At 38.5% G+C, this 19,903-nt stretch overlaps 1 protein-coding gene across 2 annotated transcripts in view; it reads left to right on the top strand.

Annotated features, from left to right (window-relative positions):
- Positions 1 to 19,903, top strand: part of LOC144664463 (uncharacterized) — a 135,082-nt gene that overhangs the window by 59,515 nt on the left and 55,664 nt on the right. The window contains exons 1-9 of one of the 2 annotated variants that reach the window (XM_078525687.1): positions 1,966 to 2,026; positions 9,821 to 9,904; positions 10,250 to 10,851; positions 11,428 to 11,685; positions 12,669 to 12,764; positions 13,600 to 13,674; positions 13,873 to 13,968; positions 14,314 to 14,385; positions 15,822 to 19,216. In XM_078525687.1, coding sequence (XP_078381813.1) covers positions 9,882 to 9,904; positions 10,250 to 10,851; positions 11,428 to 11,685; positions 12,669 to 12,764; positions 13,600 to 13,674; positions 13,873 to 13,968; positions 14,314 to 14,385; positions 15,822 to 18,715 — 4,116 coding nt within the window. In that variant the 5' untranslated portion in view covers positions 1,966 to 2,026; positions 9,821 to 9,881 and the 3' untranslated portion in view covers positions 18,716 to 19,216. Of the gene's footprint in view, positions 1 to 1,965; positions 2,027 to 9,820; positions 9,905 to 10,249; positions 10,852 to 11,427; positions 11,686 to 12,668; positions 12,765 to 13,599; positions 13,675 to 13,872; positions 13,969 to 14,313; positions 14,386 to 15,821; positions 19,217 to 19,903 lie in introns of those variants that run through there. The other variant, XM_078525610.1, reaches the window with a different exon arrangement.

Consider the following 19,903-nt stretch of genomic DNA (forward strand, 5'->3'; position numbering starts at 1 on the left):
GGAATCAATTCACCAATGAACAAGCTTTGTTCATGGCAATTGGCTAGTTCTAAATCGAGATAACAGTGGAGTTATAAGCCTTTCATTTTGTAGTAAATTTGAGGCTGTTCAAAACATCGTTGACATACCTTCGAACTTCTTGGCCGTTGATCATTCATTCTCAGCATTTGCCGAATCTATTTTGATAAATTGAAAGAAGAAAGATAGTTCTTTATAACTGTACCAAGTATGATCGAGAAACTGTGACGGCAGGTTCAGTGTCGAAGTAGCAAGAACACCTTCGATCCGCCATGTTGGCGGGCCGTCACAGACGCTTCAAATCGGCCTTCTCGATATTTTCCAAAATAAAAAGAATTGAAACTTTTTAATATCCATTTGGTAGTTAGGACCCTAAAACAAGACTGCATGCCAAATTTCAGCGAAATCGGTGAGGTACGGTGGCCGGCAAAAGTTCGAATCTTACAGACTATGACACTTATGTTCAACTTGATGGAGTATCAAATGATGACTCAGATTTTACCTCTAAGTATAATGGGCTCCTGCTCTAAGCTTAGCCAGGTGTTCTTTTTCTCTGCTGAGTGTAACGTTCAAATTTCCAAAACTTGTCAGCCAACAATGATTATGTATCCGAAAAAGGAGTGATGTTCATAGGAAGACAAACTGATTTAACTTTCAATTGAAAGTTCGTGGAAGTCATAAGGTAGCCTCCTACCGCAGACGCTCTTTGCGCTCCCCAACGAACGAACGACGAGGAACACGTGACGAGGGCAAAAAGAGCTGCACAGGAGCTGCACAGGGGGAAAGATCTCAGTCACAATGTTGTAATTGCGCTCACCAACTCACCTCCCCCTCCCTTCACCACAAAAATATAGAAATCTTCCAAACCTCGCTCCCCATTTCCCCAAGGAGAGAGGGCCTGGGAATGAGGTTGGAATTTTCCCTTCGATCCCTAAATCGACCAACAGTTGTTTTGGTCAACTTTTCGATTTTCGTCTTAAACCGTCTGTTGAGTACGCAACAGACGGTTAAGACGAAAATCGAGCGTATGGCTTTCTAGAGCACTCTAAAGACAAAAACGTGACGCCAGGTAAGGTTTTCTCGACTTTATTTCAAATCCATACAATCTCTTATAGTACATCCATACAAACTCTCATAGTACGCTTTGGTTACCTGTGCTTTGAAAAGGATCCTTGATATAGTAGTATGCAGAATAATACGAAATACATACTAGCTGCGGGGTAAGCACAGCCTCGTAGTGCCAAGATTCGAAACCAGGTATATGAAAGATTCTCTGGCACATAGAGGCTCCGTTCTGTGGAACATGCTCAGTTTTAAGGAAGAAGATTTTACGCAGTTAAGTAAAAAAGACTTGTTCAACCCTATAAGAACAGGAGATTATATAAAAGAATTTAAATTCCACACCATAACCGCCTCGAGCGTGCGCCGCAGAGATCGGAATTTTATATATGATTGATTTTTATACTATGTGAATAGGACTTTTTATTTTATTTTATACATTTTTTTAGTATTTTTAATTCATTTCTAGCTTATTTTATACACGACCCCACAAGCTACTCAGCTTTAAATTTTTATTGTGTCAAAATAAAGGTTACTTACTTACTTACTTACTTACTTATGATGAGAGTGGTAAGGATGTTTGAAGAGAAATGTCTTTCCTTGTCTTCTATGCTACTACTACCTCACCCTACCCCGCTTCGTAGTTCTGAGAGGCGTGTAGTTTTGGTCACATGACATGTCTGTTGGGAATGCAGCTGAAACTTGTGCAGCGTCGAAGTTTGTAGCCTGCGTGGCAGGCGTAAAAAGGGGAGGAATTACAACATTGTGACTGAGATCTTTCCCCCTGTGCAGCTCTTTTTGCCCTCGTCACGTGTTCCTCGTCGTTCGTTCTCTCTCTTCCCAACTCCCCCACCCTCCCCTTTCGACGCCTGCTACGCAGGCTACGAAGTTTGCTTTTACGGAGTTTGCTTTTACGATGGCATTTGATGTGCTTTAGATCATTTCAACGGTAAGTGTTTCTCAATTTTGATATGTCGATTCTTCGTTTTGTCTTACCTAGCTCTCGGATATTGTTTATTCGCTCGGTATCTAGCTAATGAGTAAGCGTTTATTGCTACTGTCTAGTGTTTGGATCGTAGCTCGTAGCTCATGGAGGAACTTATCTGCGATGTGTCTCTTATACAATTATCCCTTTCTCTTCCTTTTCTTAGTTTGAAATTTAAACTACCGTATTTACTCGAATAAGCGCCGCCCCCGATTAAGCGCCGCCCTCGAATAAGCGCCGCAATTGGGACAAAAAAGTTAATAAGCGCCGCCCCCGAATAAGCGCCGCAGCCCCGATGCGGCGCTTATTCAAGGGATTCCGTTTAACTAAAAACAGCACTACAAATCAATTCTTAAACAAACTGGGACATTTCTTTCCATCAAAAGCGATGTTTTGCAGTTTAATGCGTTTGTTTTTCCGCTTGCCCATAAGTTTTCTATCCAACATTTTTACAATATGTAGTTCTCTGGTAGTTCTGTATATGTTGTGAAAGTCGCGAACTTTGCCAGGACAGCTAGCACCACTTCTCTCTTCAGCAAGAGACGAATACTGACAATCAAAAGACGCTATTTTCAATTACTGTAAAATATAAGATTCCTTGTGGCGTCCAAATTTTAAATAAGCGCCGCCCTCAAATAAGCGCCGCCCTCGAATAAGCGCCGCACTTGAAGCGCGAAAAATTAAATAAGCGCCGCGGCGCTTATTCGAGTAAATACGGTATGCCGATTTCTAGTGGTAAATCTATGTTCAATAAAGTTAAAATATCGCTGCAATAGCTTTTACAAAATATCCCCGAAGTAGCTTTCATTTGAGATTTGGTAAGGCTAGTTTACCCGAGCAATTTTTATGTGACAATTTTTAATTGCTCGTGTAGTCAAGGAAAATTGGTAAATTTTTATGTGACAAATATATTTGCTGAGAAGCCTGCCGAATCCTGTTTTTCTTTCCTCAAAAAATACATGAAAAAGCTTATTTTCTGCAAAAGCTAATAGAGATCGATGTAGATGCTACGCATCTTGTGTCCTCAGAGAAAAAGTCTCAACGCCACTGCCTGTCTTTTGCACTCTTCATGACCACGAGGTTTCCTCTGAAGTCCTTTACTCCTTGTGATTTCTGCTAACCCAGTGAAGGTGTCGTTTTGCGAAACAATGAATGCTTCTTTGTGGATTGCTGAGGTACTTCTGGCACTAGAAGCTTTGTCTACAGGTACATGTGGCCCCAAGAAAGAACAACACCGAAACTCTGATTTCTTAAACAAGGAAGCAGAGCTGGTATCACTATTTGCCTTATGTAGCAGTTAGATTGTTGAAACGATCAAGATTGCAATAAATGCGAAGAGCTTGAGCATCCAGTCAATAAATGGTAATTGTTATTACACCATGTGCACTTTCCTGGCATCTGGCGGTTGAAACAAAATACTCTCTGCTGTCTGCCTGTCTGGCAATAAACTTGACAGTTTCAAGGAGACACCACTTAGCACTCGCCTGGTTGGTTTAATAATAATAATAATAATAATCACTTCTATAGCGCTATTTAGCTAATCTTTCATAGCGCTTTACAATCACTATGCTAAAAAATAAAAATAAAATATAAAAATACCTAACTAAATTAATCTATTAAGCTAAAATATCTATACATGCAGAGAGTGAAAATTCCCCAAATTCCCAAAAGACATGCAAAAAAATCCCGCATCGCGTGCCCAAATTTTGGCTAATCCTGCTTCCGGGAGCAGTCAAATCCTGAATCCCATCAAGATACTTTGTGTTTTCCCGAATCCCACACTGTATTGTGGTCAAATTCCGGACCCGGAAAATACCCTTCCAGACCCTGATAATCTTTTGTGTCATCTACACGATCAAATATATTTGTCACATAAAAGTTTTCACATAAAAACTGCCTGTGTAAACCCTGTATAAAGTGCAGGCTACGGGCTACGGCGTACAGACTAAGTATAAAATACGGACTAGGGTATAAAATGTGGACTAAGCATATAAGATGCCAATAAAAGGGATTGCAACTGAGGGTAAAAAATAATGAGCACCAATAAAAAAAATGATAAAATTTTTTGATAAGATCTATTTACAGAGCCTGCATATAGGCGCTAGGCTACGGCAAAGTATCTTAGGGACAGGTTATTAAATATGGGAGACAGCGGGGTGGTGTTGAGAATTGCAGGCATCCCAAAATATTTTTCCACGAAATGGGGGCTGTCTTAAACCTGAAAATGTGTTTCAGGGGGTGGCTTGAAAATGATTTAGTCTGTGTGAGAAAGTCAAAACAAATAATCCAGTGCTTGAAATTAGAAAAAAATCCAGGTTGTCCTTATGGCAAATGCCAGACAGCCTAACCCCTGGGTTTGGTTGCCCTGCTGAGGGCTTGGTTGTCCCTATTTAGTGTTATAGGTTTTTTGGTTAAAATTCTGTTCTCAGGCCATGAGACAATAACATTTATTTTACAATTTACAACGGTGTGAAACAGCTCATCTTAAGGGAAAAAAAAAAACTGGAAATTCCTTTATACTTATATAATGAACACAACACTTACTTAGTTTTAGCGTTAATAAAAATACTTCTTCGTACTTTACTCAGAAGCGGTAAAGCACAAATCTGTTCGCTTAAAAAAGCCAAAAATTCTGAACTTTAGATTGAAATATGAAAGAAACTTGAATTAAACTTTGCTAAGAACTGAATTTCACTCAAGATGAAGGCAAGAAATGCATTCAAAACCACCAAAATATATTGTGAATTTTGAAGTCATGCAAATCTGCATGGGTAATTAATTAGTCACTTTCAACACGCGGGCACCAAAATATATTTCGACGAGGTCTGTACGTGTTTTATAGAAGACAACTCGGCAAGCTTATCCTGGCTTATTGAACTCGACAAACGTCCAATTAATTGTTTCAACCTAATTTGATTTCCATTTTTTAAGAATTGTGGTGGATTCCATCTATTAGAAGAGAGCTATTTTCGTGTTTTAGAATTATATCGATTCCATCGATTAGAAGAGAGCTATTTTCGTGTTTTAAAATTATAAGTCGTCTTTGGTTTATTCTGTTGGGTGATCACGGTAATGTAAGTTCTTGGGTTGTCCGGCGGTTTTTTCTCGGACAACCAGGCCTTACATTTTCTAAAAAAATTGGTTGCCCGAACGCACACTTGCAGCTTACTTTCATAAGCAAATGCCTACATTCTGCAGTTCCAGAAAATATCCATACCCACCCCAAGGATGGTCATTGGGAATTCCCTGGGGGATGAGGGTCTCAATAGTTTAAAAGAAAGTATGAAGCCAAACTGGAAATCGCAGGGAGTGGGAGGGTCCAAACCAAAGAACCATCCTTGGGGGAGGTACATGTATGGATATTTTTTGAAACGACTCCCTGTGGAACCAAGCCTGTGCTGCAAAAAAAAACTTGAAACATTAACTGGACACATTAACCTGGAGTAACATTTATGGTCTGCTATAAATTTAATGTAAATTCTCTATTCTATTTCATTATTTTTGCATGTTTTTATTGAAACAAAAAAATTTTGTCATAAACCTCAGAATGGTTTTAAAACTTACATGTAATTGTCAGTATTTACATGTAGCCTTATTGGGTTCTGTGATGTTCATATTATATAAGGGACCGGTCATTATTTATGTAGAGGGGGGAGGGAAAAATATGTTGGAAAGATCAAAATTTCTGTAAGGCCCCCCTCCAGGCCATGTAAGTAGCAAGTGACCCCCCTTCTTTATTCAATATTTACGTGATGACCCCCCCCCCTCACCTCATATCTCCCTTTATATGCCTTAAGTAATTATTAAAATTAATGCATGTTACATACAATCTTAATTGCACACTTGTTCTGATGCACAAAGGTTGGATCAACACTTAGTCAGCCAAGGCTTCTTTGCTATGGATACTATTCCAGCAATAGGGCAAATTTTGGATGAGTTACGTGTATAGTAAACATACCTCAATTATTAACTCCTTAACTTTGGAAAAGTGATAGTTTTTACAAATTATGCTCTCATGGTGAACACAAATGTAATAACCATCAAAATATAATTCTTTTCCAATGATTTTCCTAAAGTGTAAAAGAACTACTTTCTTATTGTTATATCACGTTTTATTACTTCTTGGGCTATTGCAGTGATAATCATTTTGTAAAAAGAAATAATTTCAGTCAAACCAGATATTAAAGCAGATAGGTCTGGATTCTTTATTTTAACTAAAATTTGAGATAACAATGGAGTTTAGAGTGCAAACAGTATTTCTGTAAAATACAAATCACTAAAGTTGTACATAATTATAGTGGAGTTTAAACAAAAGAAAACAATAGAAATAGCATAAAATTGTACAATTTAGCATCACTGTTTCACTTATAGTGTTTGCACTCTTCTATTTAACTGTTTTACCCACCTCAAACTGCTGATCCCCCCTAAACTTCTTTATAAAAATTTTTAGCCCCCCCTCTTGCCACTCTGAAATAGCCTTGACCCCCCCCCTTCTTTTTTCCCTCCCCCCCCCCTCTACATAAATAATGACCGGTCCCTAAAGAGCCATAAATGTCACTAAAGTATATTCAGGTTTAAACTGGCAACATGTGGGAATCAATCATGTGACAATTTTATTACATTGACACAGTGTGTATTTTTGAGTTCATTTTGACTTACAGGAATGCCCTTCCAAAGTCTCCAAGTCACCTGTAAATAGAAACAAAACAAACAAAAAACTATTTTTTTTTTATGAAATTGCTATTTTCCAGCATGCAGACTGTATATTAAAATTAAATGGCCTTTTTCAGTGTGTGAAAAAACCTAGCTGCTTTTATGTTGGGCTAGTGAGTCCAATATTTTTTTCCACTTGCTAGATAGCCAAATGACATTTATGGATTTTATTTTTTTGTTGTGCTTGTTTTGAAAGAAACATGGGACTTTGGTTAAGCTTATATGTAATGGTTTCACTTTGCCCAGTCTTCCTGGATCATGAAAAGAAGAAATCAATTTTCTTTGCACACCTTTCATAAAGTATTGCAGAAAAATGTCATGTATTAAAAAAGAGCCATTCCACTATAAATAAGTAGGACATTGGTTAGCCTGAAAAGCTCCCTGGTTAGCCTAAGCAGTACTCCAGTTAGCCTGAGTATAATTAGCTGAGGTTGCTTGAGGTTATGATATTAATTTTATTTAAGTTAGGTATTTCTGACTTGTATGGCACTTATGTGTCATGAAACATGCGAGCCATGCAAGCCATGCAAGCCATTCCAGTTAGCCTACATAGGATTCCGGTTAGCCTACATAGTACTCTGGTTAGCCTTAAAAGCACTTTGGTTGCCAAAGGATACATCATGTTGCTTGCAGTTAGCTTTATATTGGGATTAGGGTTTTCTGGCTTGCTTAAGTTTAAGGCCTGACACATTTTTATATTGCTGCTTTAAAATGCTACTGAAGGTCATCCATTAACTGAAAATACAGGCCTTAAAAATGTCAAACAGATTTTTTTATAAAGTAGACAAATGTCTGGTCAAAAAGCAGATCTTAAATGCCTCAGGTAATGAATGTGTGTAGAGAGAACTGGAAGGAAATTGCTAGAATTGACTGTCACATTAATATGTGTAAAACTAAGAGATCAACAACTACCTGTAGTGAACTTGTTACAATCCATAGTTTCACTCACTGAACAGTAACCCAAAATGTTCTGTCAAAACATTGGGCATTTTATTAGTCCCAAAAATTACCTGTAGACCACAAAATGCAAAGGAAAGGTAATATATATATACAATAAAACATCATGGGAAGAACAAATATTAAGTTAAGAAATGGTCTCAGATGTTAAACTTGCCCAAAGAGGCATTCCAAAACGTGAGTAGCACTGTGTAATTGAAGTCTAGATTAGCTACCAGGTTGACTGCAAGAAGTCTGTAGTCTAACTTAAAAAAATAGAGATCACACTGAGCTGAAATGTTTCTTCCAATTTCAAAGGGAACACATCAAATTTTCCTGACTTAATTTTTCTTTGCAGCCTAGAATGGCCACTTGTTCAATATTTTGAGAAACATTTCCGCACGTATAAATAATGAAAGGATGCAATTCTTATTAATTTGAAAAACAGTAGCTTAAAATTCAGATGACCAACATAACACTCTTAAACCTGAAGTTTTAAATTAAAATCTTTTTCTTAGCTTAAATAAAGGTACTTTGTTATTTTAAGAAGGTTGTTCTTGATTTAAGGTGACCGTTTTTTATTTAAGAATTTGCTAAGACAAAGGTCCTTAATTCGCGATTTGTTTTGAGAATTTTGTTCTTAAAATAAGATTTCCAGTTTAAGAGTGTAAATAAACAGTTGCATGCCTCGACGAAATGACTGCCATTTAATACTATCGCTCCGTTGAATCTCACTATCTATTCTTTAAAATTACGCCTAGCCCGGCTTTAATTCCAGTAAGCTAAATTGATAATCATGAGAAACGTCGAAGACATCAGCTTTTACCAGTCTAAAAAAATCATTGTTCAATGAGAAACGCTCACCTTTAAGTTTCTGTTACCCACGTTTTCGCACGTTTCTACTCATTCCATATTCTTCTTTATCGGGAATACAAATGAAGAAGGTGTACCCTACGTTTGGGGACTCGTTTTGATCGCGTCAAGAAGAAAAACATCGACAAAACTATCCTCTATAACTTGCAGAGTCGACCGCAGAGTCGCCATTTTGAAAATAACATGAGCCCACAATAGGGTCTGCGGGGAATCCGCTGGGATGACCCCCAGCAGGGGGGAGGGGGAGAGGCAGCTATTTAACTTCTCCCCAGGCCCACTCCTTTCGTCTGAAAGAAATAACATTCAACCTCGCCAAAGGCAATTAAAATGAAAAGAAACTGACAACGGTATCATAAAGAGCATACACTCAAGCCTTTGGCAAAATTTTCTTTTATTCCAAATGCTAATGGCCGTTGAGTAGGAAGCCAACAAACTTTTCAATTGTATTTTTTACTGCCATACTTTTTCAGGAAAGAGTAATAATGGCCATTTTTAAAAACACTTTTTTAAAAACAACAACTTCGTTCAAAAATATCCTAAGAGAGAGGTTCTAGTAAAGTTTCCAAGCGAATTTAAAAATGTGATCCGTTCTGGTCACGTGACCGATGACGTCATAACAATGAGATTGATTGAAAAGTACTTAACATATAAGTATCTACCAACATGTACTTTCTTGTTACCTCACATTTAATGCAACGCCAGATACGTACTTGTACCCAGACTCCCATTTTTTGAAAATTGTACAGAGTCGCCTTAATATTTATATTTTGTTCGGTACCCCGGCAGTCCAAAATGCCTCACACCAATGTGCTTCAAACTGCAATGACTGTTTTTTCAGTAACAAACTATTTTCGTCACAGTGAGCAAATACGAACTTCTGAGCAAAGTCACGTGACTAATGACGTCATTGACATACAACTTATACAAAAAGTACTTTATGGTAAGGGATATTTCTAAACGACGTACTACTCCTACTGACTTCAAACTGACCAAGTTATTTGGCATTGACGATTTTTCAGTTGCAAAGGATTTTGGGAAGGTTTTTATTATAATTATATATTACTTTTATAATAATTATAATTATTATTATTATTATTTTATTTTATTTTTTTTTGTTTTAGTGCCCCACCTTTTCATCTCTTGATTTTTTTTAATGACCCCCTCTCAGGTATAACTAATGAATGGTCCCTAGTTATTGTGATATTGTCTGTTGATAATTTTCTTAATTACCTGTAGGTGTCACTAATTACATGATTAATGGGATGGTCAAGCAATTCATCATTGTAAACTTCATGGAATGGCAACTGCATCTGCTTCTGGGTAAGTAATTTGCATGAAAAGTGTCTTGTAGAATTAGGAAATAATGTGTACAGCAACTAGTATAAAAATAATAGGGAATATAATAATAATAATAATAATAATAATAATAATAATAATAATAATAATAATAATAATAATAATAATAATAAATCAAAACATTTGTCATCTCCAGAACCTTCTTCATTGCAAAAAGCCAAGCAGCATTTCAGTGTTTTAAGTAATAGGCATCAGAAATTAAGGGGAAGTCATGCATCCTGCTAACCAGCATAAAACTGTAGTTAAGAAATTGATTAACTGTCACCTTTTGGTTACTTTATAATCTTGTCACATAATTTTGTCCTTCAGGTCAAGCCATCTTGGTGTGACAGAGAATCAGAAACGATGGCTTGTGGCTGGAATAGCTCTCAACAAGATCCTTATCCCTCAGATACGTCCATTTGTAGAACAAGGCATCAATGCTGAATACAACAACCTCAAGATCAGCCACAATATTCATGGACAGAGCACACCTGGGCGTCTTCAACGGTGGCCAGCTAGAAAAGTGTTGAAGTATGAGAACATCAATGGAAATGATGTTCATCCGAGACTTCCTGGAGGAAGATTCAATTATTCTCTGTTTGACTGTCGAGTGATGTCCCATGTTGACCTTGCCAGGCTGTATGTGGAGAACTACATGGCACACTTCACTGCCTTTGATGACCACTGCGATGCATCAGCTGTGTTGACATTGCTTGGTGGGGTGCCTGTGTTCTCTGCTGCTGTACAAACTGCTGCAGGTGATGTCAGAATGGGGAGGAATGACTGGGCACACTGTGTCTTCAGTAAATGGGATGAGGTCAAGTTTCAACAGAGCTTTATTGACATGGAGCACCTAGTAAGAGCGATGGTTCTTCCAACTGCAGATGAAAGAAAAGTTCTTGGAGAACTTAACGACTGGGAAACTAAAGGTAATGTACGTGCAATGCCAATGTGAAATGTGATTTGGCCAAGCTAATGATTCAGTGTATTAGAATTTACTTGTAAACTGTATGTACACACTATACAACCCCCATCCCTATATAATGGACAGCTTCGGGACCACAACTCAGGGCTGCAAATAAGAGTCTGTCATCGGACATTGGCCGACCAAAATTTGTCAATGTCTGACGAAATCACAAGTGCGGTCGGACATTGGCAAATGCCTGATTTTTTTGAATTTATGAATAAATGAATAAAAAATGAATTAAAATCTGTCCAACCACAATTTTGTTTTGTCCGACCGGGACACAACTCCTTGTTGTATTAGCTTTAATGTAGTATGCCAATACTTACCTTAAATCCCCCAAGATACCTCTTGGAAGACATCACACCCAGAAAACCTTAGAACACTGCCCTGGGCAGCGAACGCTTGTAATGTGGCTGTGTCTAAGGCCTTTTAAGGAGAAACTTTCCAGATAAAACTGGAAAGTTTCTCTCTAAATTGTTACATACATAACTGGTACTGATGCAGGTACTGATCAGTTTTTGATTTGTTTTGTTTGCAGGAACACATTTGTGCATGAATCCCCCTGTAGATCCAGCACTGTTACAACTGGTTAAACAAGAACTTAAGTCACTACAAGATTCTATAAAGAACATGTCTGTAGAATTTGAAGAGGAGAAGAGAAAAGTCCAACATGAGCTGCAAAATGTTTTCACAACTCTGGAAGAGATGGAACAGAGGATGCACACGGTGGAAACTGGTCAGCAGAACTTAGAACAACGTACTGGAATACTTGAAGGCAGAATAGAGGATTTTGAAGGTATATAGTAACAATGATTTAATAATTCATATTAAATGTAGTTTTCTAAACAAGAAACAAAACTTTAACTGGAAACTGATGAAAAGGGTAGTCTGCGAGCAGGCTCACCTTTGAGTTACAGGCACAAACAGGGGAGCCAGCGAGCCTCATTCAAGGACTTTACGTGCAGCTCGTGCGTGTGAACCAAAAGTGAGCCTGCTCATGGGCTTTGAAAAAGGATGCTTGAAGTGATAAACACCGTAATATCTATACAAATAAAAAAGCCTTGGCCGTGCTTTGTTCTGTTATAAAGCACGCAAGGAATTGACGAGAGCACGAAAGAAGTGTAAGGTGAAATACTTCTTGAGTGCTATCGTCACTTCCTTGAGTGCTTTATAACAGAACAAAGCACAGCCAAGGTTTTATTATTTGTTTTGTAATAAAGTTTTACTTAAAACTTTAGAGAAATTGGATTTAAACAAGATTTAATCTCAGGATGCGCGTGCGGAATGGCGTGACGGATCGTACGCGATGGCGTCAAACGTCTTTTGATCTACAAATTCTTTTTTTTAAAAAACGCGTCTGAATTTTTGAAATAAAAGCGCGTTAAGCACTGCATGAGGTCTTATCATTAATTTTTGATAGAGCTGAACCACTCAAACCGTGAAAATTCTCCTTGGTTTGCTAAAACGGTGAGATTTGAAATGATCCACAAGCTGCATGTGCACGCAAACGGTAAAAGATGGAGAGAGCACTCGTAAGCAGCGTGCTTTATACTCTCATAAAGCACACTGTTTAAACCAATCAGAACGCTCGTTAGATTGTTACTTTATTATAAATTTATTTATTGGAATGCTAAAAATCGCACTCAGGGAATATTAATAATTGAATGATATTACCTGATGTCAGCAACAGTATTTGAAGTAATGTATTTCTGTTCAAGTTGAAAAAATAGAGTGGTGTTTGATAGTTTTCCTCGTTTTCACACTTATTACATACTGTAGGTAATGTAAACCAGAGGATGGAGAGGCTTGAAAGCAGTCAGCAGAGCACAGAGAGTCGCACTATGCTGGTTGAAGAGAAGGTGCATCACCTTCAAGGTTATTATAGCTAGGAATTTATTTTTTCCTTTGATATAAATTACAATGTCTTAAATACCCCCTTAGACATTGGAGGCTGTGACAATCCGTTGTGGTTTACCGGTAGTATTGCTGGTTTTCACTGTCACGCAATCAAAATATAAATTCGAAACCATTCAACTACAGAAGCTATGAATTTCAAATATTATAGACCATAAATAGATAAACAATTTCTCCAAGTTTCAGGTCTGTGCGGTGTACCGTTCGCGAGTTATTTGCCGAACCTTTCCACGCAAATTTATAAAGCTTAGTATGGAGATGCCATAACTGTGTCCTTCCGAGGGACACAAATATGGCCGCCGTGATGTCAGAGAAACCATCTGGAACTCAATTCTGTTTACAACAGCGGCAATCTTTGGCTCATGAGCTAGTACAGTTTCACATAAACACCACTTATTATATCTGAAATGTTCAATCTGCTGAAAATGGAAAGGAAAGACCTTTTCTTTTAAACAAAACAGCTTTGTCACGGCACTCAGCTTGATGTCACATACGACGGAGAACTCAAATATTCAAAATGCTCTGTTAAAAAAACGAATGACACTATCGATCTGGAAATTTGCAAAAAGATATAGTTTTAGTTTATCTTACGTCTAATGACAACAAAAATTTAGTAGGCCTAGTGAATTTTGATTTCAGAATTTTATGACGTAACATGAAAACCAAGAATTGAAATGTACTTTCAATACTCAACCCAGCTAAGTGTGTTTTTCCGGCTCAGAGTTCACATTTTGGAAATCAAGTGTTCTCTTACATATCACATTTACATTGTTATTTGTGTACACTTGTATTGTAGGGGATGTAAACCAGAAGATGAGGAAGTTTGAGAGCAGTCAGCAAAGCACAGAAGACAAAGTGCATCATCTTAAAGGTGATTATAGGAATGAAATGTTTGCCTTTATTATAAACTAAGATGACTTACATGAGGTATGTTTTGAGCTTTCAAAAGAGGCTGTGGGAATACTTTGCAGCTGAGTATTGAGATGTACTGTCAGTACTCAGAGTTCACATTTTGGAAATCAAGTGTTCTGTTATATGTCAGGTCTTACACATTGTATGCGTATTGTAGGGGATGTACAGCAGAGGGTGGAGAGGATTGAGGTCAGTCAGCAGAGCACAGCGAGTCGCACCATGCTTGTTGAACACAAGGTGCATCATCTTCAAGGTGATTGTAGGAGATAAATGAAAAAATTCACTTGCATGTAGAATAATAAGATAGGTCAGGTTTTCTTCACTTTTGTACGTTATTTCGTTTCATAATAAGTATCAAGTCCTCATTGTTTGCAGCATTCACCTGAGACCTCATTACATTGACATTGTATTTTAGCTACTTTGTTTGAGTAGCTAGTTTAGCTACTTTCAGTTAGTTACAGAGATCTTTTTGCACTTCTTGTAATTTATTTAGATTTGATTGTAATGACTTGAAAGGTATAGCCCCATGAAATCTACTCTCCTGAAATGTTGTGCAATAATCATTTTAAATTCTTTTTTTCTGTGTGCCCTCTCACAGAACAAGTGGAAGACTTAACATTATCAATGGAATCCAATGTGTCCACGTGCCAAGACAATTCCAAGCCAGCTGGTACGTTTGTCATAATTCTTCACTATAAATAATAAGATCAGTGGAATCTGTAGCAGAATTTCCAAAAAGCAGAAAAAGAAATTTGAGTTAACTCATAGTCTACTTTTTTCAGAATCCTTTGAATTTTCATCCTGTAAAGTATCTACAATTTAATACATTCTCCAGAATGCAACAGCTTGACCATGGACAATTGGGAGCTAGGCCTTCTTTAAACAAGCTCAAATGTAAAGAACTTCGCACATACTGCTATGATTAGTTTTGTGGTTAAGTACAAGTATGTGTGAATAGAAAAAATGGTGTATGTTAACTGTGGTAGAAATACACCCGCTTTCAGTGTTACGTGCATTGCTATCTTTCTGCATCCATCTTTCAACATCGTCTTTTGACGCCCTGTTTGAAGTAAGCCAATCAAAACCAATGTATACCGGTGTTGGTTTCATGCAAATGTGCCCACAAGTTCAACAAGTCCAGAAGGTCATGCTAGTATGCTGTGATTGGGGGATTTCGATCCGTCTCGTTTGTTTAGCATGTCGAAAGATAGATGTTGATAGAAACCCTCTGTGCACGTAACACTGAAAGCGGGTGTAAGAAAAACTGTAAATCAGTCAGTGACTCAAGCTACTTGCAAAAACGTTTTTGTTGGACATTAGCCTTTAGCGTATGTTACACTCACATTTTGTGTCGCTTTTCTGCATTTTCAAAAATGATGCTCGAGGAGGTTTTGCTTTGACCAATCCAACGAGTTGATATTCCTGACTTTTTCGTTTGTGTTACGGGTTTATGTAATGTTTAATAAATGAGCAGCAGTGTTTTATCAAGTTTAAAACACGAGGCGCAGCCTCGTGTTTTAGACTTGATAAAACACGAACTGCGAATTTATTGAACGGCTTAAGAATCTTCCGATGTAGATCAACTCATTCTTGCACTAATATTTAGATTTGGGGTTATTTTGGCCTAGAAAATTGGGCGTAAAGTTTAGCCGTGTCTTTATCAGATATAAAGCCACTCATTAAACATTAATTTCTTTTGACAGGAGGCAAGCGTAGCCGAGTGGTTTAGGGCGCTGGTGTTGTAATCTGGAGGTCCCCGGTTCAAGACCTGCCCTTGCTACTAGCTGGATTTGTTTCTCGGTTGTCCCGAGTTCAAATCCTCGACCATGCTTTGTATATAGCCAACTGGTCTGCCTCCTGCCAGTTGGGATTTTTAACCTTGTTATGTTTATTTAAAAAATTATTTGTTTCCTCTGTTTCAGTGGCATGCCTGTAAACTAGCTATATCGTTGAGATATAAAGCTAAGTGCATGACCACTATAAACATATATTTATTTTATTTTTATTTTTTTTTGAATTTTCTTTATGAATTATTAATGAGTTTTTTAAGTCTGTTTATTGCAAAACCTGGATTTTAGTTTTATGACACAGTCATTTCTTTCCCAGTCTATCCAGAGAACCTTGTAGAGCTCATCAGACGAGACTACAAAGGTGCTGTTCTGTGTCCATTTCCATGGTGTGAGGATGATCTACAACTGGAACTGTCCAACATCTTTACAAGATTGAAGATAGTCAGCAGGAAAAAAGAACGAGCAAAGCTTACAGATGACATCGTCAATATGACAGATGTCTTCAAACCACGTAAAGAATGTGACAAACCAAGAGTGGTGCTGATTGAGGGGCAGCCTGGAATGGGTAAAACCACGTACTGTCAGAAGCTTGCATATGACTGGTCTGTGGAGGACATTGCACCTGAGGCTTCGTTTCCTGAAGTGAAGATGCTGCTTCTGCTAAAGTGCCGTCACATGAAGACCTCTAATATCGAGGAAGCTATTGATGATCAACTACTGCCACAAGATGCAGACAAGAAGGAAAAGGAAAACTTCTTCCAATTCATTCGCTGTAGTCAATCCAAAATCTTATTTGTTCTTGATGGATTAGATGAATTCCCTCCCGATCTTTTCGAGAGTTTCCTTCCTCTGATTCAAGGCAGAGTCTTCTCTAATGTTTATCTCTTGTTGACGGCTCGGCATGAAGCAGGAATAAAAGTGCGGCGCTACTGTGACACGCTTCTTGAGATTGTTGGCTACACCAGCGAAGATGCTGACAGTTACATCACAAAGTATTTCAGCAACCACGAGAACCCGAGCCTAGCAAAGAAAATGATCAAGAAATTGAGCCAGAGCCCACATCTCAGGGAATTGACTGCTAATCCACTTAACACAGCTCTGTTGTGTCTTGTTTGTGAAGATGCACGAGGAATGTTCCCTTCAAACAGAACCAAATTGTATGATGATCTTGTTTCGTGTGTTTTGAGGAGATACCATGCAAAGATGGAAATCCCTCTGGATGACAATGATCCGATCGAGGCATGTGCAGACCAGCTAAATCAGCTAGGAAAGTTGGCACTTGAAGCTCTGCTAAAAAGTCAATTGGCTTTCAGTGAAGGGGAGCTAAAAGGCAAATCAACTACATTAGTTGAATTTGGCTTTCTTTCTCGAGAAGCTAGTGTAAGTAAAATCAAACCAATGTCAAGCTATGCATTCACACACAAGACCTTTCAGGAATATTTTGCGGCATTCCACTTGGCCCATGAGCTGTTAACTGGCGACAAAGCTGGAAAAGATACCCTGCTTGCTCAGCTTAGTCCTGTGGACAAATATTGGCAGGTGTGGGAATTTCTCTTCACAATGGTAGCAACTAAGAGTAATGATATGGCGGTTTTGCTGGTGTCGAGTCTCTGTGCTTCCTTTCACCACGAAATACCAGAAAACCTTTCCCGGTATTATCCTTTACAGGAAGAAGAAGAAGAAGAAGAAGACGATGAAGGCAAAGAAGAAGAAAGCGATGGCGATGGCGATGACGATTATATGTTTTATGACGACACCAGCTACCTGGACGAGACCGATGATGATGATGACGAGGACGATGGTGATGACGACAGCAGTGATGATGACGGTTTTGCTGTTGACTTTTGTAAAGATACTTCTTGGGATAGAGATGAAGAAAATAGGTTGCTTGGCAAGGAATATTGGACGCAGGAAAAATTCTTGTTTGGGACTCTGTATCTAATTGGTCAGTGTGAACAAGATAAAACTAGACTAAAAGATTATCAGAAGAAAATGGCAAGTACTCTGGCACGCTGCTTTCCAATGTACAAATTAAAAGTTGGTTTTACTAGTAGCTGTACCCTCGTTTTCTCTGAATATTTGAAAGCCAATTGCGAACTGACTGATTTATTTTGGTACGATAGCCTTGACGAGTTAGCATTATCAACAATTAAGCATGTTCTTCAGTCAAGGCACAAGCTAGTGCACTTACATCTGCGGACAGACTTACGCATCGCATCACTTACACCAGCCCTTCAATCGAATCGCACGTTAACTCATCTAAATCTACGATTTGCCAGGATTCGTATTGCTGGTGCCACAGCACTAGGAGAGGTTCTTCAGTCCAACTGCACTTTGACCCATTTGAATCTTCATGCAAATATGATAGGTTATATTGGGGCAGAAGCTTTAGCGAAAGGTCTGCAGTCTAACAATGTACTGAAGTATTTGGATATAAGCTGCAACAGCATTGGCGACCAAGGAGCCGTAGCGCTTGCGCACGTTTTGGAGTCTAACCGTACCCTAACTTATTTAGATGTGGGTTTTTTTGCAGAGAATATGGAAGGAGTACCAGATTTTTTCCGGCCTTCCTCTGATTTTGATGATGTTCGTTCTGAATTTATTGGTGAATCAGGGGCATTGGCAGTAGCATACGCTCTCCGATCTAATTGTTCACTGACTTATTTAGATCTTCGGGGCAATCACATCAGTGACTCAGCAGTTGTAGCGCTTGGACAGGCTCTCCAGTCAAACTGCACTCTGACTCATTTTTTTCTCAGGAGTATGTTTAGACCAAACGAAATTCAGATTGGTATTCCAGGAGCAGCAGCCCTTGCAAAGGCTCTTCAATCAAGTGGTACTCAGCTGACCCGTTTATTTCTAAGTAATACCTCGATCAACTCTTCAAGTGCAATAGTCCTCGCCGAGGCTCTTCACTCTAATCGTAATCTTGAGCGTTTAGATTTGAGTTGTAACCAGATTGAGTATTCAGGCGCTGCAAAACTTGCAAAGGCATTACAATCAAATCGTGCTTTGACGCATTTGCAGCTGCGAGAGAACAATATCGGCGATTTAGGAGCAACAGAATTTGCCAAGGCTCTTCCTTATAATGATACTTTGACCTTTTTAGACTTGCACTGTAATGGAATTGGTAAATTAGGAGTAGAAAACCTGAAACAGGTTATTCCGCGGATGAGTTGCAGGATCTTTCTGGAACGACTACGTCACTAAAACCTCTGTGGCCTACTTCCATTGTTAGGGCTGCAGGTCTTTTTTGTGGCGTGCCTCGTCCGAGAGGCGCTGGGCAACCCAATTGGACACTTTACATTGAGTTTTTTGACTTGTGAATCCGAATTTCCATGTTAGTCATGGATTCACGATCATGGAGGCCATTCGCTTTATCCGGCCGCCCGGATAAATTTAAGCTTTACTTGTACATATTCGTAGACAAAGCAGTGGGCTTTCTGTCAAATTGTTTTACTCCTATAAATTCCAGTAAACTGAACAGTTTTATGTGTTGTGGTTTCCCACGACATACACAAGGTTTGTTTATATTTAGTAGTGATACTACACTTTAGCTTACCACAGCCATTTGTGATGCAAATTTTATTAGAGTAGTAGAGATTTAGGTTGTGTTCAATTGACCATAATGTACCGGAATAAGAATAAAAAGAATAAACTGAGATATGTTCGATTGATCGCCATTTCGGAATAACGATGTCACTTCGTCTTTGCGTCGTTCTAAACATACTAGAAGAATGAAAGTGTGGAAATGATCGTGTGGGGGTGTGTCGGAAATATTAAGAGCGTGACAATTATTTTAGTGCGAGACAATCAGTGAGCGTTACACTTGACATTCAAGATGATCTTGTCAATGACGTCAATCGTATTACCGTAGCAACCTTATCAATGGTGTACTTATAGGAGATTTCTTAGCTTTTGCAAACAGTTGACAAGACGTTTTCGAGACATTTTAAACAAGTTTACAACGAGATCGAGAGTGACTAGTGTCGTTATCCGCGTTTGGAGAGCGGATATTCATCACGGCCACGGCGACTCGCGATAACGCTTCTTGATACTCGTCTTTACTCTTTCTATACGAGAAGCCAAAAAAACAAAAACAAAAAATAAAATAAAATAAAAAGCGTGGCAAGCCAATTTTCCAGTATTCAAAACTCGTTCACATTTTCAAGTAAATCCTTACACGTCATATCATATTCCATATATCATATCGCATTTGTGGAATAATCCGATTCTTGCGCATTTTTGAGGCGCAGAGTGGCTTCCTGCTGCATCACATCAACGCAGACCCAGGGGCGATTAGTCGGGGTGACACGAACTAAATTGAACAGTAAATTCAGTGCGAACGGTAGTTTACAAAACTTCCCTTCCTGCTCGGTTTAATTCGTGTCGCCCCGA

The sequence above is a fragment of the Oculina patagonica genome, chromosome 1 (genome assembly GCF_052425735.1).
Source record: "Oculina patagonica isolate OP01 chromosome 1, crgOcupat, whole genome shotgun sequence".
Taxonomy (NCBI): Eukaryota; Metazoa; Cnidaria; class Anthozoa; order Scleractinia; family Oculinidae; genus Oculina; species Oculina patagonica.